This window comes from Prinia subflava, chromosome 15 (assembly GCF_021018805.1).
Source record: "Prinia subflava isolate CZ2003 ecotype Zambia chromosome 15, Cam_Psub_1.2, whole genome shotgun sequence".
NCBI lineage: Eukaryota > Metazoa > Chordata > Aves > Passeriformes > Cisticolidae > Prinia > Prinia subflava.
In genome coordinates this window covers 8225735-8250226 of record NC_086261.1, presented here as the reverse complement: position 1 = coordinate 8250226, position 24492 = coordinate 8225735, and the positions used below count along the sequence as shown (strand labels likewise).

Genomic DNA, 24492 nt, shown 5'->3' with positions numbered 1-24492 from the left:
GGTTTAACTAAAGATTTCAGCAAAGCTGACTCTGAGTCACAGAGTGATGGCTCTTTCTTTTCTTGGCTGGCCCAGGACCAGCTTCCAGGGCAGAGCCAAATGCCTGGAGGCAAACAAGGCAGTGACAGCAGGCACAGCTTTTGACATGATCTGCTTGTCCACTCTTTACCAGAACTGAGGATAAAGCAACTTTTATCAGTCCCCTGACAGCTGCTCCTCTTTCCCTGTGCTTGTGCCTATCCAGAACACTCTCACCACAGCACCACCTCAGAGCTGTCAGGATGGGCAGATGCACAAAAGGCCAAACTTTTCTCCTTGATGATGAGACACAGGATTTGTCACAACAGCCCTTGTGCTGGGGCCTTTTTAAAGTTGCTAAAAAACTGACATGTCAAGAGCATTTCTAGAGTTTATTTTCAGACAGATCAGAGAGATGATCTGATTCACCACACAGCAACACAAGCCTGTGCAATGTCCAGGGCCAGACCCTGCTCCCTACAACCCTCAGAATCACACACCACAGGCACAGCATGGAAAAGGGATGACAGCCACCAAGTCAGCTCAGGAGAGGACAGGACAGAGGGAATGCATGCAAAGGTAGGAAGAGGGTAACAGATTAATTTTTTCATTTGAAACAGAAGACTGATTACTACAGACAAGTTCAGATCAGGGGTTTCAGGACACTGGGTATCACCTAGAATCCTCCTAATCACCAAAGAACCAACAGAATGGATTTTCACATCTACAGCTCAAGTGTTAAGAGATGACTACAAAACCTAGCACAGACTAGAAATTAATCACTGGACCAGTTCTACAATGCTCAAGGGCTGGATGCAGCCACAAAAGTGACAGTGGGCCAGAGAAATGCAGTGGAACAGATCCAGACAATGAAATGACAGCCACCAGTGCTGACAGCAATGGCCACGAGCAAACCCACATGTTTAAGGTGGGGATCTTTCAGCAACTGAAACTATACAAGCCTAATCTTCACTGTGGTCTAAGTAGCCAGATTTACAGCAATATAAGGCACCTATTCTGTCTGTACTGAATTGAGGAAAACATGCAGAATACATTCAAAGTCTCCCTCACCAGACTGACCTAAAAGCCTCTGTCCAAAAATTAAGTTCTGAAGTACACCTCCTGCCAAACACTAAGTTCAGAATTACTCTACCTCTAAATATTTACTTCCATCCATAAATGGGAAGGAAATCCTAATGTGATAGTTTTAAGATAAGGAACTAGGCAGCAGGATTTTAGTTTTAAGGTATACCCCAGATAACTCCTTCTGGAGGAAAGTCACCCCTGCCAACAGAAGGTCAGACCTCATTTGGTGTTATCTCCAAGGCATATCTCAGATGGTTAAGAAGTCAGCAAGTGTGAGGAACAACAACTAAAGGTGCTTCAATTTAAAGCACTGGGCTATAAATCCTGGTCTATGATTCAGGTGTGAGCTGGGAAGAAATGACACCACATTTCCCAGCTCAGCTGTGCTGACCCCACGATGGAGGATGGATCTGAAGTTCTAACACACTTCTCCTCCATGCACTGGACAGTCTCTTACATTTTCTATAGCCAAAGTCACAGTCTATTTCCCCATCCCCCCAAGTAATCAGACAATTTAGAGAGAGAAAATACCACCAGGCAGGAGGCAAACTCATTCACAAATGAAGGCATCATACAATAAAGCACATAAAGACAGAATATATGTGCAGGATCCAATGGCTGCCCATGTCAACAGGCCAGTCAAATCAAACCACTAAAGAAATTTTCTCTTAGGGGAAAATAACTTTGGCATATGCACAAACAAAAGAAAGTTGTTTTCTGTGCACGTTCTTTTTTCATTCCAATACAAATCCTTGAAGATATACCAAAAGAAGATTCATCAAAAAGCACTGACAGTGAATGTAACTCAAACAGCTAATAGACATTTCTGTGTTTTTACCATCGAAGAGCATCTATTACAAAAAAAAGAGGATATTTCACAATGACGTGGCCACTAAGTCTAATATTGCTGACACATGTTCCTTTGGAATGTCTGGAACCCCAAACAACAAAAGTCAGAGTTCTTAAATTTAGCTTTTTGTTTGGCAATGTCTTTAAAATATGTACCAGATAACAAATAGAGTTCTAAATTTTGCCCTGACTTACAAAATCGCTGCAGGGGGTATGTGAGTCAGAGAAATGTTTGCTGTACTGGTATTATGTCAAAGCAGCTTGTTTCAATAGTCCAGCATGCATATGTCAACCTTGTAGAGCTCTAACAATATACTACAGATTCTGAAATAGAGAAGTAGTTTTTGTCTCATCTGTTATTAGAATCTTATTACCAAATCATACTAAAAAGAGGAAGAATTATAGATTAATCATTGCTAAATACAGATATACTGAATTATATCTAATTATAGAATAATAATATAGAATAAATCAAGCAAACTGACATAAACTGCCCCTTAATCACACTGGCAGCTCAGTTCAAGGGGGTGGTATGTCCTGATGATAGCTCTATCACAGAATCATAAAGTATTCCTAGCTCTGTTTGTTTCAGCATCCTTGGTGATAAATGCTCATTTAGGTTTCTCCATGGGACAAACACAAAGCACATCTGATGTTAAACTTGGAAATTACATTCTTATTAATAAAAAATATTACAGGATGCTCTGACAACTTCTCTTAACTGAACAGTGCAAGTGTGTATTTATTTTAATTTCTCCTCCTAGTTTCTTCAGAAGAGCCATTTAACAGCCCAGTGCCACCACCAGCTGGATCCCTTATGAGTTTCCCCATAAACTGTTAATTGCATGTGGCTCATTTTCGTGTTAAACTTTTCCCCTCTCCAGCTCCAGACACAACCCTGGGATGCAGCAAGTGCAGAAGCACTGCTGGGACTGACACTGCTGCCTTATTGCCCTTAACAGCAGCTGCACAACCCAGAGGAAAGCAGAGTCTGCTCTGCTGAGAAGCAGAAAGCAAACAAACGAGCACAATGCTGATTAAAATGGCCACATAAATCTCTCTGGCTGGTCTGCGTATAATTGATAATTTGTTGAAATCTCCCCACTACAGTCCCCATCCAGAAGGCAGTATTGCTTCAACCTGTAATAAACCAGTTGTTCTCTGAGCAGGAAAGCAGTGTGTGAGCCAGGAACCTGATGTCAGCTGCTGTGACAGGAAAGGCTGGCACACAGAGGTGAGGACAATGGGCAAGTTCATTATTTGGGGAGAATTCGAGAAGCCACATAAAGCTCTTACCAGCAAAGAGATAACAGATTCAAGAACTGAGGACACATGCCAGAAACATTTCCTGCAGGGTGTTTTCAAAGATGCTCTAAAAACATTTTCATGATGATCAAGAGGGCAAATGTTGGCACTGACGTGCCCCTTGCGTGTGCAAACAGCGACTGGCTTATGCACAAACTTTCCCCTTTTGGATCTCCAATTGCTACTGAGAATGTTCAAACTTGTGCTCTGTGCTTGCAATGTTCTGAGATGAACCTAAGCCAAGGATTGGCCTGGGCCTACTGAAGTTCATGGGGTTTCAAATCTGAGAATTTGGCTCAAATCCACTTTCACACAATAGCACCAGCCTGTTAGAAAATTTTCCTGCATGTTTATGCACTGCATGCTGAGGCTTATAGCCTGGTAACCAAACACAGTCTGCTCTTTTTACTGTTTCAGGGTTATTTGGGGGTTTTTTTGAGGGGTTTTTTTTGGGGTTTTGTTTGGTTTGGTTTTTTGTTCGAAACTCCATAAACTTCAACACCTAATTCTACCACAAATGCTTTCTCTGCTGGATTCCCAGTTCCTAAAAATGCTGCAGTCTGTAACTAGAAAGAAGGATTGTTACACAAGGGAATTCTTCTGCACAAATTTCAGTGCAAGTTGAAATGGTTGGTCTAAAGTAACCATACAGTGCCCACATCCAGTCTGCAGCATGGAAAAACCCAGCTTATAGATCTCAGAAGAAATTTGGTTTGGCCTCACATGCACAAAAATACTGTTGGCAAAGTACATGATACGATTTTCCATTTCCCTCTAACTCATCAGTAGATGGACTCCTGTCTTGCACAGAATCACGGACCTGACAACAGGGAAACAGTCTGAATTAAGATATGGACTCTCACCTTGACCTCAATACCTTCAGCAACCCAGCAAGTTTCACCTTTTAGATGATAATGTCTTGTCTTACAAAGACAAAGCTAGATATTTCATAATTATTCTCAGCCACCGATTGTCCACATATTTCCTTCCAGGCAAAATAAAATGAAGGATAAACTAAGTTTAGTTTGGACAAGATAACAAAAGATGACTTTGTGCTCATCAAAATACTCCACAGGCTGCTCAAGGAAGACAAACAGAACACAGGAATACTGCACCCAAAAATCCTTATGAAAACTAAAACCATCTTTATTTTACTACAAAACCGGAAAAAGCAAGACCAAGATGGAGGAAAACAAGAGGAAATAATTAAAAATAAAAACAAAGTGACGGTCAAAGTACTGCTGCTGCTGGACACAGCTCCAAATGTAAGCTCACCCTCAAACTGAAAGGTCAGAGAACAAAGGATTTCTGTGGTGATGTTCTGTATTAGTACATTAAGTCTTTAGAAATTAGCAGAAAAGATCAGGTTAAAAAAATCTTTGAGTGTTCTACAGTTTGTAGAGAATCAAGATCCAGGTCACTGTTTGGGATAAACAGTCAAGTTCAAGAAAACAAGGTGAAACTCTTCCTGAAATTGCTATTTATCAGTTTACACATATGCACTGACTACAGCTGGGCATTCAGCTTTATACCGAGGTGCTCAGCTGACAGAGCTCCCCTTCAAAACAACAGATGCATTACAAATGCATAAACAAAATCTCTCCAATAAGACTAAATAGCCTAAATGTGATCAATTTATATTAAATTACTCTTGATACACTTATGATAGAGTAATTATTCTACATTAATTCAACAATTAAAACAAAATAAAAAAGCTTTACAATGTACACCTCCCAACTGTAAGGGATACAATTTTATCTCGTGTTTAGTGCAGCTCAGCAAGTGCTTTAAGCTCTGTTAAGTGTAATAAATACACATCCACCCTGTGGATTCCAATGTAAAAAAAATTACAGAACACATTAGGAATCACAGCTGCTTTGCAAACACAGCATTTGAAGATTCTCCTTCCAGGAACTCATATTACATAAACCAGAAGTTCGCAGTATACAAATAGAACAATATATAAACTTAAAAAACCCCAAAATGTGGGCAGCCTTTTTTCAGCATTCTAGGATTTATTATTTACATAAAGACAAGGCTCATAAAAGCAAAGACTTACCTACCATGCAGATACCCGTATCAGAGTACACACCAAAAAATACAGCCCTAATAAAGCTGTACTGACAAAAAGTGCATCCCTCTGCCCCCTCATCAGGAGGAAAACAAACACATGAGCAACAGGAACAGCATCAATACTCAAAACACAGGTGAACTTCAGACCATCCAAACTTAAGCTACAAACTAAGGACCAGAATCACCCCCTCCATCCCTGGTTTATGACAAACTGAGGACATGGCAGGATGAGGTGGGGGAACAATGACAAAAAGGAACACACTTCTGTCACTGGAGATGGTTGATGCAATCTAAATCTCCCATGATATTAAAATCATGATCCTTTCAGGAGTTTCAAGGACCAAGAAGCACTGAAGATGGAAATAAGCTCTCTCCACGTATACTTCACATTCTTGCTTCCCAGCTGGCCTGACTCTACAGAGGATGGGACCTGTCCCCATGGGATTGCATCCTGCCAGCCTGCTGTACAACAGCACAACACTTAAACCTCTCCTCTGCCATGCAGGATTTTGTGCCTGGCAAGTTCTCCACAAGAACAAAGCCAAGAGGACATTGGTATACAGATATCCCTTGAGAACACAGTAGAACTGTAAAATCAGTCAGCTCACACAGCCTGGAACAACATCAGGGACCACACAGGATTTCCCAGCTGTGATTATACTGCACACATACCAACCAAGAAATTCGTGGGATGGCAGGGATAAAATGCATTGCCCTTGCTCCTTGGCTCTTGCTCCAAAGCTGGCACTGCCTTCCACCCAAATGTTATGAGACTGCTTTAGATCTGCCAGGCTGGGGCTTCCCTGGCCTCACATGCTTGTTTTATCCTGCAGCAGGAAGCAGCCCCATAGCCCTGCCCCACTGCACACACCACTGCACTGCAATACACTGATAAATAAATGTATCGACACACAAAATAACTAACTGGCTTGGAGCACGTATTTGCTGCTAACAGACATCAAAGCAACTTCCAGAGGACTTCTACATCTTTATTGTTATTTTAAAGGTGAGGACACTGTGCCCAAAGCAATGATTTCTCCTGCCTGCAGTCAGTCAGCACCAGAGGTGCAGCCAGGGTCCAAACTCACAGGACTGACAGGAGTTCTCAATATACTGTATTGTATTTAATATTCTGAATGTGCCCCATAGTTTCAGTAACCATTCTAGGTAAGAATACTCAATAATATAATGCACAGTGATTCTCAGTAAGTCACTATAAATCTCATGACACCTATATACTGAATGGGGCACAATCAGCTTAAATTTATGCTTCCAAGAGAAGACTACAGGCTGAGTGTCCTATTTATATGCAGTGGTAGTCTGGATATATCAGTATAAAAGGCCACGAAGATGCTCAGAGGGCAGGAGCACCTTTGCTATAGAGACAGGCTGGGAGATCTGGATTGTTCATCCTGCAGAAGAGAAGGCTCAGGGGTGACCCTGGAGCCCCTTCCAGTACCTGAAGGGAGCCTCCAAGACAGATGGAGAGAGATTTTTTACAAGGGCACAGAGTAAAAGGACAAGGACAAATGGCCTTAAGCTGAAGAAGGGCAGGTTTAGATTAGACATGAGGAAGAAATTCTTCCCTCTGAGGGTGGTGAGCCCAGAGAAGCTGTGGATGCCCCTTCCCTGGAGGTGTTCAAGGCCAGGTTGGATGGAGCTCTGAGAACTTGGTTTAGTGGAAGGTGTCCCTGCCCACAGCAGGGGGGGAGCATGGAACGAGATGATCTTCAAGGTCCTTTCCAAGCAAAACTATTCCATGATTATAAATATAAACCATCAAAGCTCACTCTCCTCACTAGCCTAGCTTCTCAGGGGGATTACTTGAACCTCTCTAAATATGTTAAGGTTTACATCATCTAATTGCAAAAGGCGTTGTATAAGCGTTAGAGTCAAGTTATGACATTCCTGCAACAGAATGAAGAGTTGATCCAATCAACAGCAAAGTTAAAAAAATAAAAAAAGAAGTAATGCAACTGAAATGCACCTATTTTTAAATATCTGTCTGTTCCCTACTTACCAACTGGAGACACTGACCCACAAGGGGGAAATTGAAAAGCTTTCTCACCCCCTCTTGTTTTTCAATAAGAAACCCCTCATGTTACACAGTTGTTTGCTTAATACAACTTGTTATTATAAAAGCTCACGAGGCCAAAAGGTCCCTGCTGTGCCTGCCTTCATGTTTGACTAACCAGTCTGCATCATGTAATTCTCCACAGTGTCAGGCAAATATGCATCATTTTAATTAAATTAAAAAGGAAACTATGTGGGCTTTTGAGCCTTGCTATTCAGTTAATTTTAAGGGACTATCTGAAGGGGTAGTGTTACAGATCACATGCAAGTCTCTCTGCTGATGGACCTGGAAAAACTGGACTCAAAACTGGAGCAAATAATTCAAAGCATATGTTGAAAGTTAAGCTAATAACACCAAAAAACCCCTCAAAAAATCAACCTGTATTACACTAACAAAATGTATTTTGAACTCTCAAGAATGGTTACTGAAAGTATGGGGCACATTCAGAATATTAAGTAAAATAGCTTACTGAAGCCCATACAGATGTGTTTAAGCACTCTGTAGACATAAATAGACATCTGTCTGTGATCTCTGCAGGTGTTTTCATTCCCAAAACAAGTATGATGAAGTCCACAGCTCCATGATTTGATCAGGGTAGCTTTTCTGTCACAAATATCAGATGTACCTGAAGGAAAGACTGAGCTGGAGAAAACTATTTCAGTAACACCTGTCAGTGATCCAAGGTACAAATAGCTCCTCAAAATACAGATGGACTTTCTAGAAAAAGGGGTGGAAACCCAGAAACTCCAAAGCATCATCAGCAGATACTCCCAGGATAGAACAGCTATCCAAAGCAATACTGGAATATGTAATTTATTCTTTTACCATTTGCAGCTGCATAATAAATCAACACTTAAAGGTTGTAAGTAGCTTCTAAACTGACCTATTTGTTTCACTTGGATGCTCTGCAAGAGGCTTTACTGAAAAGCCCTTTTGCCAAACAAGCTTCAGCTCCTGGTATTCTATATTATTTGTACTTCATTATCAAACTCCAGTTACTGGGATTTATGCTTTGTTAGTAAATACTAGTATTGTCTGGTTGTGTAATGTGGCTGTGGTGACAGACCATGAAATAGTTCATTAGGGGAAACAATGACCACAAGATGACCTTGTAAGATACTTTGCTGTGGACAGAATTAAATTTAAACACATGAGAAGGGAAAGAGAGGGAGGAGAAAAAGGCTCAAGGATGCTGTCTAGCTGTTTTTACAGGATACTTCTTTACTTCAATTAAAATAGGGTGTGTGGTGCAAAACACCCATTACAGCTTTTAATTCTCTTTTTAAAGACTCAAAACACTTACAAATCACATGGAAAAGTCTCCACACTACAAAAACAGAAAGAAGAATGTTTGAAGATGTAAGTTCACATCCCAGGGACTACAATAAACCAGATCAGACTAAAGAACACTGCCCGTAGGCCATGCTCCCACTGAGGCTGGGAGCTGCCTCACAGGAGGCTTTTCCCTCCACGCAGCTCTGTGCAGGTATCAGAGAGGAGCAAGTGGGAGCTCTGGTCTCACTGGTGGAAGGCCAGGGAAGGGTCAAAGACCAAGAAGAGCTGTCTTTGCTGCCACAGAGCTGAGCCTCAGCTAAGGAGGGAGAGATGAGAGCAGCATGGCATAAATCAATTACGGGTGGAATAGCACTGCACACAAGGCAGCCCTCCTCCCCACGCCTCCCTGGGCTGCTACTGCAACTCAGCACCAATAATAAAATATTTTAGTGCCTTGTATTGACTTCACTGAGACCACACAACATTCAAAACTCCTGTTGCACAAGGCAGATGCTAAGGCTGCACTGTCCCAGCATCTGCTGCCATCAAAGCACAGAGGGTTCCAAGTTTGCCAGTGCCAAAACCCTCCAGGCACACTTGGACTGTTTTATCACCAACGTGTTAACCAAAGAAGTTGTTCAGGTATTTGTAAAACATCAGTATTTTTGAAAGGGAGAAAACCCCACTAACTCCATATATCTCATCGTGTTTAACAAAACAGAGGAGGCTGAACAAATACTGAACATTAAAGAAGTACCCACCACCCCTGAAACCCAGCAAGTGAAAGTGATCCTGTCCAACATCTGTGATAACAGACCCAAGAATGCAGAAGTTTCCCAGTGGGAAACTCAAGGTGAAGACTGAATAGAAACAGCAACCACAAAACCCACTTGCATGTGCGTGTCCAAACACCTGAAAATTCACCCTAAAAGCATTCCCTAATGCTAATCAGGTGTAGTAAGTTTGCCTCAGGAGTACTAGGCTAAAGTTGTTTCCTTGTTTTGGTAAAAGCATGTACTGACCTCTTTAAACCACCATTATAATTACCAAAGTAATTTTTAAAAAATGCAATTTGTTATCACTGGTTTTCCCTCCAGTACTATCCACCCAAATGGAATGTGTCAGCAGCAGGGAGACCACTGGGTCACTGTGTTTGTGTAGGAGTTGCTTTTGAACTGTTTTATACATAGTTGGCTTCTCCCAATACTTGGGATTTTTTTCCCCCCCCAGAAACAGTCCTAGAGACCAAAGGAAAACAAAATTCTCTTGGAATGTTTGAGAGATTAAATGTACCATACATTTAAAATATGATCATTTGCAAGTGCCAATTTTTTGAGAGCGGACTCTGTTTTTTCTTATTTCTGTATCACTGTCTAGTGTGCCAAAGGGCAGGAATGGCACTCTAGGATGCCCTGCAGTCACAGGTTGCTTGTTTCTGCACTAATTCATTTATTTGCAAACAGAATGGGCAGGGAAGAAGCAGGACATTCATTTCCTCCATCTTGCATGTAAAAATCCTGCGGGCTTAACAGACTAAAGCTGAAAATCCACAAATTCCTATGCCTGGCACTGCCCAAGTTTTAAGGCCATCTCTGGCTGGCACTGTGACCTTCCTGCTATGAGAACAGGCTGTCCACAAAAATGTGGGCAGGTCTTTTTCTCTGGAACAACAGCACAGCAATGGGCTGGTGTGGATGGAAAGTCTCACATCTGAAACATCCTCCTCACTCTCCACAATGCCAGTGGGACCACATAACTCTACTAAAAAACAGGTATCACATGATGATTTGGTAGTTGTCAACAACAAGGCAAATCTCTTTCCAGATTTCACACTTAAAAGACAAAAAGATGCCTTGCCAAAATGGGCTTTTTCTACAGTAAAAACAGACTGGAACCTGAAATATGCTGTTCACTCATATACATTCTATACATGACAGTATGTTTCAAGAATTGTTCCTTCTTTCTCAGGGCAACCATAATGTCTAAGCAACTATTTTCAGCAATCTCTCTGTTACCTTCCATTGCAGGTACAACAATCCTGACACAGCTGTCTCCAGCCTCCAGCCCTCCAAGGAACAAAGTGGGGGCTGTGTGGGTATGTGTGGGTGGGTGGAAAATCCCATAAAAAACTGAGTCAAGACTTGGACAGTTCTGCAGAGACATAAAAGAATTCAGGACATATCATGTCTATGGAAACTTTCTCTCCTCCCCACTCCACCAGCTTTGCTGTGTGCTGTTTACTGGGTGCCTGCTTGTCTTCACCCTACAGGTTGTGGTGCTTCATGGACATTCAGTGAAAACCTCTGTTTTATCCTGGGATAAAAAGCACAAGTAGCTATTAACTCTCTATAAACAAAATATTATATAACTCATTCCCCACCTGCCCAGGGGCAACAGTCTTACTAGTCAGTCATCCTGTACTAAGATGTTAAAATCAAAAATGCTGGGATCTGGTTTTAATTCTCTGTTCTCTGACTTCCTAATCTGCTGGGCTGGGCACGTTTCAGAGACAGATGGCTCTTTAGGGTTCATGGACTTAAAAGAGCTCACAGGCAAAAGTAAAAAAAAAAATATTATAATAAAGAAATCAAGTGCTGTCAGTTGAAACAGCCCTTCACATGCAGAGTACCTTTCTGGTGCATGAACCTCTGACAAATGTGCTCTTCAGAACCAAAGGCTGCAGAACAAAGTCCCAAAGGAGCTCTACGACAGCTTCTTGTTTAGTCAACTGTCTCAGCAAAAATACACCCCCCTGAAAAAAGGGATTTTTTATTTCTCTTCGTTTTTTTCGCAGGGAGTGTTAAGAGCTCTGAGAAGAAAAGTATCAATCTTCAACAAGTATCCTAATGTCTATAAAAGGCAGAAGAAAGACCTTCTGACAATATATTTTTTGGTATAGAACTTTTGGCACAAATAGCTGCAACAGACTTTTTTACCCTTTTTTTAATAGATAGGCTCAGTCAATTTTTAAGTGTATGCGGGGAAAATAATACAGCAGTTTGCCAATAGAGTGCAGAACTAAACCATTGAACTCAACCACTGTTTTGATAATATATTACTTTTCCATTAGACATGAGTTTTACTATCACTGATGATGACCCTTAAGGCAGAACAGGATTTGTATTTGCCAGGACTGTGTTTCTTGTCATGCCTCAACTCAGTCTTTGAATTTCTTTGGAGAATTTTATATGTGAAGCCAAAGAGAAGTCTCATCCAGCTCTTCTCTGTATCAGCTGGAGCTCTAAATAATTCATGGAAAGTCAGAGTTCAAAACATATTTGCATTCACTTGGCTGGTTGTCAATATGAGAACCACCCCCTCCTTCTAAGAAAGATCATGCAGAAATCAGAGCTGGAAAACAGACATGACAGTATAAGGCAGCTCACAGCACAAAAAATCCTGTGCTGATTTTTAGGAAGATTATGCGTTGAGGAGAAAAATTATCCCTAATCTTCTCTTTCACATGGTTATTTATCATCTGTTCAGTGCTGTGCAATGCCTTCCTCTGCTTCTCCACTGGCACCCTGGTCTCTGGCACTTCCCTCTTTCGAGCTGAACATTAGTTTTCTCATTTTTACAATGTGACTATCTACAACATCTGGATTTTGTGGCTGTGTCCACAAACTGCATGGTAACAAGGGTTTGCAGCTGGATAGGAAACTGCCTAAGCTGAAATCATCATTGCAAGACAACACGTTGTTAGAAGGTTCTGTGAGACAGGTTCCCCAGTCCAAATCTATGTCTGTACAACACTGAGTGATGCTTCCATAATATACACAAACCACAGAAAATCGTCACGCAATGCTCTTTTCTTCTCAAGGGATACCTATCAGCTCAACTTTTGCTGTGGTCAGTCACCATTTCCATCATAAAGTTCTACTTTGTCCCACTTAGAAAATATGGCAATAAAAGATCATGCCAAGACTAAACTTGGCATACAAGTTCTGTCCAGAAGTAACCTCAACTAATCTTTGCCAGCTAGCAAGTGAAGTGACTTAGTCATTTTTAAATCACTTGAAAATGAAAGCTGTAGAGGTTCTGGTTCTCATCATTTTCTTGCAGCCACTGCCCTGCACTTTCAGCACCCCTTAACTGTTCATCTGGAACAGTGTGCAAGGACTCCTGAGGAGCCTTGGTGTCAGGGGTGGGATGGCACATGCTGCTCCCTGCCTCGCCTAAGAAGAGATGGTAAGGCTGAAGGGAGATGTTACAGCTGATTTCTATGTGCCCTGCTGCCTGCAGCCCAGGATTGAAGATAACAAACCTGAGTGTTTCCCATGTGCACCACTGGAGATGCTGGGTGCAGGAGCAGGGATCTTACAGCCCTGACAAGCACATCTCAGACACTTCATGGAATCACTGGGAGTATTTCCAGGCAACCATACAGAGGTGTCTGTATTCATCACTCTATTCTTTCATGAATTACTCGTGGAGAATCAGATTTGTAGAAATCAGTCTTTTGCTCTGCAGCACTGTATTTTAACAGAAGGACTGTCTACTACAATACTTGCTCAGTCATTTTTTTGAAAGCTAATGTAGAAGAGGAATTCTTCAAAAGTGTTTTTTCTCTGCACTTCAGTCTGAGTTCTGTCTGTTCCCTGTGCCATTAGGGATTTGCTGTCTGAGCTGAGAGGCTCTCACTTGCACTGGGACTGAGCCTGCAGCTGAACACAACATCCACCAGGTCCCACCAGTGCACCCTAAGCACAAAGAGATCTTTGCTAATGGATCCTCCCGTGGGATCTGATCTTCATCCAGATTTGAATCTGCAGATTTTCAAGACCAAAGAGGGAAAATGAATTCATCACTCTGAATATCTGCCCCACTCTGATTAATCACACACAATGACGCACATAAAGAATTCTTGGGAGCTCAGGTTTTTGCCATCATCACGGCTCAGCTGCTCTTTTCTAGATCATTTCTAACCATTCATACACTTCATAGTTCAGCTTTTTCCTGTTGCTACAATGTGTTAGCAATTAATGCACAACAAACAAGCAGACAATTGTTCCATTTCCAGGGAATAAAATCTCCAAGGACACAAAATTAAATAGAAACTATCCATCCTTTCCCATATCCTAAGATATCAAGGAAGAGCAAGCAATTAACTCCCAAACACACCAAGTGGCTGAGGTTAACAGGCACTTCATTTGACATACATTTTACAGCTCCTGAAGTCCTGTCTTCTCCTAACCATTCCTGGTTCTTCTTGGTGTTAGCACTCAGAAGAGTTTGAGAAACCCCACGATAAGGTGGGCCAAAGAGTCGTCTCTACCAAAACCAAGGGGTTTTAGCTCAGTTTAGCTTTCAGCAGGTCAACCTCTTGATGTGACTCACATGTAGTACCACAGAAATGCCAGAGGAGAGGGTGAAATGAGGTGAGGATTGCATAAGCTGTGTGACTGCCAAAGAAATGCTCATGTGAGCACAGCCCCAGTCCCAGCCGTATTCCTGGGGGCAGAAATGTGAGCGGGAGCCTGCTTCCTCCACTGGCTTGTTCCCTGTCCCTCCTCATTGGCAGTGGCATCCTCCCAAGTTCTCAGGGTCTGGAGCAGAATCTCTGGGTAGCAGGACTCCTAAGAGATGCTGGGAAAATCCCAGCAATACCACACTAATGATCAGCTCTTGTAATAAGACAATTACAACCAAAGGACACTACTCGGATCTGCTGCAGGGCAAGTGAATTTTCTCCTTGGTCAAAATGCTGTCACTGCTTTCCCAGCTCAAGGGCTGAAGGGAGAGGTTATAGCACTGAGAAAATGGACCCTGAGAAAATGAGGAAAAGAGCAAAATTAAACATCATAACATACTGTTACACTTTCACTTGAAAATCTCTTCCCTAAGCAGATTCTGTGCTCAACAGCCAGATGTCACTAAAAGATGAAGATGTTCCTACTGCCTGAAGTGAACTGCACTTGGAGCAAACAATATTTCAGATGCAGCTGACTGGCTTGTGGTTTCCATCACTTTCAAGCTCTACATTGCCCTTTGTTCTGCATGAAACATGCCTTTGGAAAGCCAAGGAAAACTTGGTTCAATAAACACCAAATTAGAGGAAATGCATTTGCCTCCTTGACATCTTTTAAAAGGTCACTAAGACACACATTATTTCAGGTCACTGCAAGATTTCATTCACTACTTGTTCCAAAGCTCTCAATATGGCCTGTGTTACAGCAAGAGAAGTGTTAACTGGCTGAATGGGCTCTAGAATCACCTTTCTCCTAGAAAAGTATCTCAAAGGAGCACGAGTGATGGTGCTGAAGCCCTGCTGCCCCCTGTTTATAAACACATTGAGGCTGGACTGACAGTTCTTAGAGAAGACTGCTTCTCTTATTGAATGGCACCTTGTGGAGCCGAGGAAATAGCAGTTTAAAATAACAACTCTAGACCTTTCTGGTTATCTATATGCTCCAAAAACTGACAGAACTACATGTGTACAAAATTCCTGTACTTCACCAGCCACACCTTTAAAACAAAAGTACTCAAAAAGCTGAGCAGGCGACCCTGCTTTCCTCACGCTGGGAAAATGTTCAGCTGTCCATGTACATCAGATTTACAGGCCTTCTGTGTCAATCTGACAACTCCAAAAGATTCAGCCAGGGAAAAGATTTAGCTCTATAAATACTATTGAACTTCTCTTTCCACTGGCTACAGATCAATTCAGTGCAGAAGAAAAGCCCATAGCTAAGGCTGGAAAAAATACAGAGTTGGGTTTTCAGAAGTGCTCTGCATTTGTCTAGTCCAGCTCTAGTTTGAGCAGGTTAAGTCCCACAACTGAGCACTTTTGGAAGTCAAAACATGACTGTTCACTGAGGCTCTGGAGTAATTGCTTCTTGGACAAGATGGTCCCAGTGTTAAAATGCATTATAGGCTACATAATAAAAACAGAGGTTGTGCTCGTTTGCAGGTCTCGTGGTATGAGACTCAGCTGTTTTGCCCTGCACAGGTTCCCCTAACTGTTCACTTGGTTTCTATCCATCTGGATTTCCACCACAGAATTTTGCTTTAAGCTTCCAATTTGAATACGTGAAAGCTCTGCCAAAACCACATCACATTCAAACCACAGGAAATCATGAATTTGGCACTGTTTTGACATGGAAGCTGTAAACAGTGTGCAGGTTCACTCAAAACTGGATCACTGTCCTTTGAGTTATGAAACACAACAAAACTTCCAGCAAACCAGGTCAGAAATCTTAACTACTAAAGCAAAGAGAAATTATGTGACTTTTGCAAGCATCAGGGTTTTTTTGAATATTATCCCCTACATTTTTTCCCTCAGCTATAAACATAATACGTTAAGAATAAAAAGTGAAGTTAAGTTTCCTCCTTTCCAAGTTTGAGTTACAACAGGATTTAGCTAATTCTCACAGCTCTAACATACACATATCCTATTAAATACAAGGTAGTTTCCTATTGGCAGCTTTGAGCATGAAGAACTGTAAAAGCCAGAATTGTAGAGGAGATGTGAATATCGTTTAATTTTACATGCAACATAATAGGGAATCAACTTACAGGTAACTTACACTCCTGCACAGGAGCCTCACGATTAAAATCCAGTGTATTTTCAGTTGCCAAACACTGGATTTTTTCCCCTCAAGATTCCAATTAGCAAACCACAAGGAACTTGTATGAAAACAGAGAAGTCTAAAGTATGATTTTTGACTTCAAATTAAACACTGTCCTAAAGAAACACATACTTGTAAAGAAGTCACAAGTTCATTGAGGATGAAATGAAAACAATCTAGATTTCCAGACCAAGCCTGAGAACAGTCCTGATTCCAAACCAGAGTCTGAATGCAGAGCTACATGAAGGTGGTTTGACTGAAGTCAAATGAATAGGAAGCAAAATGTAGTCACTCAAAAGAAGATTTATATTACTGTACTGCCTGCAAGAAAGCACAGTTTAATCTTTCTGAGTTTCACTTTAACCAGATTTTTACACCATGCACTCTGAGTGTCAGGAAAAGCTCTCCAGGGATCCTGAACACACAGAACCATACATCAGACAGATCTCACCTGTCATAGAGTTTTCAGAGGTGCACAGCTGCTCTCGCAGCTTCTCCACGTCGTCTGGATGAACCTGCTCGTACAAAGTGCTGCCAAACCATTCAGACTGAGGCTGGTTCAGCACAGGAGTCACAGAGTCTGAAACGTAGATCACTCTTCCTGTCTCAGCTGCAACTACAAACAGGAACCCATCTGCAGCCTCCAGGATAAGGTGTTTCAGCTCCTTCCAAAGAAAGGATTTGGTTAGAATGCCAGCAAGGGAAGGGAATTAAATACAGACTCTGTCACTGGGAGAGAATATTGTTTTCTTGTGATGATTTGTTTTCTTAGTAGCTGATCAAAACCCAGGCAGAAATTTTCACTCATGTAACAATACAACCAAACTTGCAGCAAGGAATAAATTGCCCATCTCAATAACAAACAACATTTTATTTTCCGTTATTGCCTTTCATCTGGTGATCTCCATGTACTTTAGGCAAATAAACAACTAATACTCACTGCATATTCTGTGATAGGCATCCAACATTAAAAAAAAAAAAGATATTTCAGAGTACAAACAGAGAAAATAAACAGCTCTAACTCGTGGCAAACTCATCCCTTAATTAAACGTTCTGAATAATTTAATTGGAAAGAAACCAATAAGACTTTCTAGTTTGGTTCCCCCTGGCCCTGCTCAGGATGAGCTCTGTTTGTGAATTGAACAGGCACTGGATAAAAGGCAGAAAGTGTAATGGAAACGAGGAAAGAATCCCCAGCCTCTTCTTCCATTAGGAACCACTACACAAGAAGGTTCTATTGCTTTTTTGCTTTCTTTTTCCAGCCTGTGAGTATGAAGCCTCAGCATCACCCAGGAATACTCCCTTTCTTTAACAGAGCTTGAAAACTTCTCACAGCAAAGGATGACAACTACCATTCCAATTCCTGGAAAAGAAGCTTGAACAGCCTTTGGTGGCTCCAGTGACCACCAGAGCTTGTTAAGATCCTGCACCTGGAACTCAGACACAGAGCTCTGGACAACCTGAGTCCCATTCCAGGTGAGATAGCTCAGCAGGGTTAGTGTGTGAGTGGGAGATATTAACTGATGGGGTGAGCATAAAAATCCGGCCAACTACCAGGAAATGGATAACTCATCTCAAGAAACTCAGACTGTCAACTTCTGCTGCTTTGTTATAGAGAAAGCACATTGATCCTGACTAAACAAAAAACCTCATAGCACAGCTGGCCACACTATACTGAGGGTAATATAACCAGTTTTGCACATTATTAAAAAAGATGAAAACAAACTCAGTAATTCTGCAAGATTTAAAAAAAAAATGCAATGAGAAGTGACTAGGGTGTGCCATCAGCAGAATGGCACAGTCCCTCCAGAAACACACTTCAGGAGAGCTGGAGTAAGCAGTCATGAGCACTGAGGGGTCAGCAGCAGTTGCTGTTTACCTAAGAGAAAGAAGTAGTGCCTCCAGCCATAACTTCCATGTGTAAGTGCTTAAATCACTTCAGACCACAAAAATGAACATTAGACCCATAGGACTTCAAAAACAATGGAGATGGTAGGAATTTTCAATGTGCTCAGTAAACACAGTTTTCCTTCAAGCACTGGGTGCATCCTTCCTTCTTCCATCAGATATGTAACCAAGGAAGTACCTCAGCCAATCCAGATGGGATTCATCTCTGCCCAGTTCAGCTGCTGGGAACTCCAGCATTAAGACTAAATGATGTTTTTAACGTTCCTCTAATCCCCAGAGATAGAGGCAGGTATTTCCAGAGTAATTTTTACTTATTTTGGAGAATCTTTGTTAGGATGGGAAGAACCCAGATCTGGAGATGAAAATTCCTCTCTGCGAGGCAGTGAGCGACTTGTTTTTCAGGTGGACAGACCTCAGTTGTAAGAATGTCAATTTGCTTCTCCAAAAAGAAAGATCTGTGAGAGTGTTAAAATCAAGCCCAGTCACAAAAAACTATCTGTATTCACACCTTGGATATGTAAGTGGTAACATGGTACCAGCTGCTACACTACACTGAAGGATCAAGCTGAGGCTCTACTCCTCTCAGCATTTCCTCACACCTTTTAAGACCAAAAAAGACCAGGGAAAACCAACATTTTTGTAAATTCTACCTGTTCTGTAAGAAAGGAAGGCTTGTAAGCTCCATCAGTGGATTTGTTTCCAGTGCCCCTCATGGATTTCATGTGGGAAACAGCCATGCGAAGGATGGTCAGCTTGTCGGGCTTACGAGCCAGGGCGCTGCACGTGGGCACCATGTCCGACAGCTCGGTGATGTACTGGGTCATCTTATTTCTCCTGCGCCTCTCAATCTCACTGTGATTCTCCCTGAGCATTTAAAGAAACACCAAAGCAACAGAAAAGAGATGTGAGAATGTAAGAATCTGAATTGGAGGCAGTGAATCGTGATACTTCACACTCGTTTTGCTGTTTGCACCCCGGGAGAGTGAAGTGCTACAAAGCCAACCACTGTTATCCCTCAGTTTACAGACAGAAAATCCAGGCCACAGACAGATAAATATGATTTGCCCATAGCTGTGAAAAGAACCTGTATTTCTATTTATTGGCTTGTGACCTTAATCTCTTAACCAGTTTAATCTCCTTTGGTTTAAGCATAAAAATGAAGTAGAAATATGTGAGGAGCTAACATCTGCCAACTCCAGTCAAGCTCCCAAATTTACTGTGATGCATCTCTTGGCTACTTATGAAAGGTGTCCTTTAGAGGAAACCTCTCACTAACAACTGGATCAGGTCAGCAGGAAATGTCAGCACTGACTTATGAAAAAACCCACTCAGTGACAACACAGATCCCAAACAATGCTGTTTGGAACACCCCACATCCCTGCAGGGAGTCACTACATGCCTGCAGGATCAGACTGCAGCACTGGGACCAAATATGGGATAACAGCACATACCAAAAAAGAAATCCCAATAAATAAATAAAATGAGTACGAAAGACAGCAAGTAAACATCTGGCTTGTCAGACACAGACTGGAATTTATGTTCAGGGACAATTTAGCACAGCAGGGAAGCAACAATGACAGTACTTGATGCTGCCCCAAGTTGGGCTAGGCTGCAATGTTCCCATCCTTTAGAGCAATCATATGGCTGAGGTGGTGAGCCAAATTTGAGAAATCCCAAAGTGGACACCCACCAGAATCTCTCAGAAATAAACATCTCAGAGTTCAGTCTCCCCATTCTGAAAATCACCATTGCTTGATCAGCATTAAGGAATCACACCAATATATACATCTGAAATGGTCCAAATGGACCCAGAATGCTTCAGTGCCCAGCACTTATTCTTCTCATACTGTACCTGTCAGGTGGCAGCTAAATACAAGTACACGAGAGGTAGATGATGCTTCAGTTGTCAAAGCAGCATCTTCCACTGATTTCAATGAGCTGTGCATGGCATTGTCTTGTGGGATCGCTGGTGATCCAACAAGATGTGAGAGGTGATCACTTGGAGAGTCCACCAGCATTGACTGATGTGATAACACAACATTAAAAGAAACTGCAACATTCTTTGGAGCTGACTGCTATGAAGACTGACCATGAAAGCAGAAGCTAGGCTTGGCACACCTTTTGGATACTTTTAGAAATTAAGCCTTGTAGCAGGAGCAAGATGACTTGTAGAGCTATCCCAAACTGGGCCTCAGACTAGGCCTTAGACCAGGGCCTGCTAGGCCTCGGACGTTTGCCCTACGTAGAAATAGATAAGCTTGTTTTGCACTGGGAATTGTGTTAAGGTATATCTATCCACAGAATAGAGTAATTACACTGAAACTCCATAGCTGCCTTAACTCTAGATTGTTTGCATATTTCTTTACTCTCACTGCCTATCAGAATACACCTGTTCTTGTAAACTATTCTGTCTGTATTTAACCCGCCATCTCAAGGAATAAAGCGGAGAACGTGTGATAAAACCATGTTGGCTGGACCCTCGTTTCTCTAGTCCCCGATCTTTATCTGCCCCCATCTACAAAGCCTTTTTTTTTAATGCAGGAAAGAATTGTATGCTGCTTCCTGAAATAAAGGAATGCAAGGGCTTGCCCTGCTTTGGGCATGCTGCCCCTGCACATACAGGTGTTACATGCATGAGGCACTGTCTGCAGAAACACCACTGGTTAGGGCTGCATGCAGAGTTATTACTGCTATGCTCACTGTGTGATACACAGAAAATCCAGCTATGACAGCCCATGGCTGCTCAGTAAATCACAGCCAAGCCTTGCCTGAGGTCACTGTCCAGGGCACTCTAATAGTGAACCTTTCCTTCCACGGGCTGAGGACCAGCCCTGTGTGGGCCTGCGCAGATGCAGGAGGGAGCAGGGGGAGTTGGATCACACACACACCAAGCAGAGGAGCTGGTGTGACACTGCACATGTACACAGAGCACAGTGTGCACATGCCAGCTGCTGCACGCAGATAAACACGGACACGGGGGAGATAAAAGCGCTTTTACATGAGGAAAGCTTGCTCTAAGTTCAGCATTTTCACAGAAGCGGTGGTTAGGAAAAAAAGAGAGGGAGACAAAGAACAGACATATTCAACATACATTTCAAATTTTTAAGTACATAATACATTGTCTACCACTCAAGTATTTTAGTACTTCAGGACATTGAAAACAGCCATTACAGAGACTAAACAAAGAGACTGTAAAACTTCCTGAGAGAAAAAGAGTACCCCAACAGTCCATTTCATTTATGATCTTAAAAGCTAGAAAGTAATAGCATCTTAATCTACTGGCTGTGGAAATGTTCAAGCAGACAATACCCCAAAAGTTTCCTGAAACTAGTTCAAATTTAAATCCTCAAAAGAGGGGCTGTGCTCCTCTTCCAAAGTGTGTGTCCTAGGAACCCTGGCATTCACAAACTTGTACAGAATGATGTCCTAATTCTGTCATTTCTAACTTTATTTTTATATGGAAATTACAAAGGGACATTAAATTTTGGGATACGGGGGAGCTGATCCAAAATCACTAAGGGTTTGTATTTCTGACTTCAAGCAGTTTTGGAACAGCCAGAAGATCAGTATGAGCAGTATCACAGAAAAGAAAAATTGGGCAAGCCATATTTGACTTCCCTTTTTCCGACTTTTCCCTTCTGTGTCAGCAGTACTTTGATCATCGTCCCACCTAAAACAAAACAACCATCTCTCTAAGCTAAGGCACACGTACTGAGATTTTTTGGACACGAACATCCCCCTCTTTTCTCTCAGCAGAGGAGCTCTACAGGACACGCCTACCTTGCAAACTTTTCCTTATCACCAGTGATTTGATCACCATCATACCTAGAAACAAAAGATAGTACATCAATCAGGAGAGGTTACGCATTGCATGATAGCCAACACACAGCAGAAAGCAAAAAAATTCACAACTGCAAACCATTACAAATAACAGCAAGAAAAACAAGAGAATGAGAATGCTACAGCAAAGAAAACACAGAGTCTGATGATACTTCCAAGCCATGCTGATTCAGAAACTTCATTTGTGTATTTAAAAAAATAGAAGACACATTTCAGTGGATTTAAGCAAACACTTTGACATACACTGATTTCTTGGGAAGCAGCACCAGTACAGAAAACACCAGTGAGCTTTTATCCACAGCAAGCCATGAAATATTCATTGCTGTGCTGGAAGTGAACGGGATGTAACTGTTCCAGCTTGCAACCACAGCTCCCTCCACTCAGCAGAGGGCACTGATGGTCTACAGATAACACGGGAGGGCAGAGACACGGCTGAAGGTGATGCCTTATGCAGGGGAACCTTCAGGAGAAAGTTCTGTAGGTACAGACACTGTACTGACTGTCATGGAGGCTGGCAGAAGGCAGGCAGGCAGGTGAAACTGCTGGGTAAATAGAAGTGAAATTTAAACTGGCTTAATTCCCTAGAAGTAAACAGGTACCCCATTCTTACACAGATCAACAGAAGCTGGGTGCCCAGCCAGGTATGTGTGGTGTTTGAGCAGCACCTTTATGGAGCAAATCCAGACCAATGGGACTTTTATCCCGTGGGACTAAAGCCTCACTGTTTCTGAAGCATTGTCCCAGAGACAGAGAGGAATGTGACATTTCAGTAAAAAATGACACGCTGCTCCTCTTTCTCTTTCCTAAAAAATGCACTAATCATTTGAAATTGGATTTCGCTTGCACAGTTATGGAAAGACTCATTTGTTTGAGACCAAACTGCCAGTTCCAAAACACAAAATGTATGTTTTGGAAAACACAAAAATAAGGTAATGGCTTTTCTAGAAGTGAAGATTATAACTGCTCAAGAACAGTTAATGAGATTTTTTATTAGAATTACACCTTTCCAAAATGATGTCATTTATTATAACAGAGAGCCTATTGAGATCCCATGTATTAGCTATAAAATTAATACAGCCTAAATAAGCATGTTTCTCCTCTTCTAACAAATCAATAATGAACTTCCTTTTTTTCTGTCTGAAATGAATTAAAACTAATTTTAAGTAACTACCTATGCAAGTTCCTCATTCAAACAGTGAATACAAAGCTTAAGCAAGTCTTGAGCTGTATTTCTTTATGTTGTGCTCAACACCAGGACCCTCAAACATTCAAGTGACAACGCCACTTTACTCCCCTTGACCTTGCCTGGAGAACAGACTGAGTCCAAGTAATTTTCAGCAAAAAGACCAATTCAATGAGGAACGGGCACATGACAGGGGAAGCACATGCACAGGATGTGTCTGGATGTGGTGTCATGCAGGGATACCTGAGCTGAGCTGGAAGCCCTGAGAAGCAGAGTGTGTTAGATCCCATGGAGCATTAGAACCACTACTCCTGTGCTCCCACAAGCCTGGGGCTTGTCTGCTCATCCTTCTCTGCTTGACTGGCCTGAAGATGTTATTGCCTCCAACCACTGGTTTTTCCCTCCCAGTCTCCCAGCTGATCTCTGCACACAGGCTCCTTCTCAAACCTCAGCCAAAGCCAGCTGGGTCAGCTGCAACATTTAAACTGCAGTCTGAGAACTGAGTAATTCTGACCGAAACAAGCCAGGAATAAGTCATGTGAGCAGTCTGGAGAAGGGAACAACTACAAGAGGATGTCTGAATGTAGCCCTGAGTGTCTCTGCATGGTTTTTCTGTACACTCTAGAAGCAGAACAATTTGAGGTCTATACAGCATTTAAGACTTAAACATCAGATTTTCATCTGACACCGAGAATTAACTGAGCCTGAGCACAGCACAGCTTAACTCTCCATTAAAAGCAATGGAATTATTGGCTCAACCCACCACTAAACTTTGAAAGACCAAAACCAGAATGGGGAAGGACCGAGACACAAGTATCAGTGTGCCCAGAAACCCCGATGCTCGTGCAGGCACAAATCAGGTCCCATTCTTCACAAATACTGTTAGCATGTGTCTTCTAGCAAATATTAGGACTCAGCCCTCAAATCACCAGTTTTAACATGAAGGATTTTTTCTGTAAATGACATCAACCAACCAGGAGTGCTGCTGGTCTTGTGCAGTAAATTATGATATGGTGTCACAGTGTATCTTCAGCACATTTCTCTTTGGACTGACTGGAATAACCCTGTGAAACCCTACTGTGACAGCTGTGTTTCAACATGGCTGCTGCTACAGAGCTGCAATTACAATTTGGATAATCAGCAGCTACCCACAGGCTTCAAATATCTACACCCCTCACTGCAGCTGCTTGGTTTCTAATGAAAAAATGCAAACAGTGTGACTAGAAAAAAAAAAAGGAAAAGTGAAAAAATGGCAGTGAGGCTTTACTGTTTTCTTCTGGTTTTGACTATTCCATGTTAATTAACATTTTTTGTCA

The 24492-nt window shown here is 41.9% G+C and overlaps 1 protein-coding gene across 2 annotated transcripts in view; it reads right to left on the bottom strand.

Annotated features, from left to right (window-relative positions):
* Positions 1-24492, bottom strand: part of ARNT2 (aryl hydrocarbon receptor nuclear translocator 2) — a 96206-nt gene that overhangs the window by 40427 nt on the left and 31287 nt on the right. Inside the window, exons 4-6 of one of the 2 annotated variants that reach the window (XM_063412442.1) lie at positions 21934-21978; positions 18804-19017; positions 16697-16910 (exon numbers count right to left, since the gene is read on the bottom strand). In XM_063412442.1, coding sequence (XP_063268512.1) covers positions 16697-16910; positions 18804-19017; positions 21934-21978 — 473 coding nt within the window. The remainder of the gene's footprint in view (positions 1-16696; positions 16911-18803; positions 19018-21933; positions 21979-24492) is intronic. The other variant, XM_063412443.1, reaches the window with a different exon arrangement.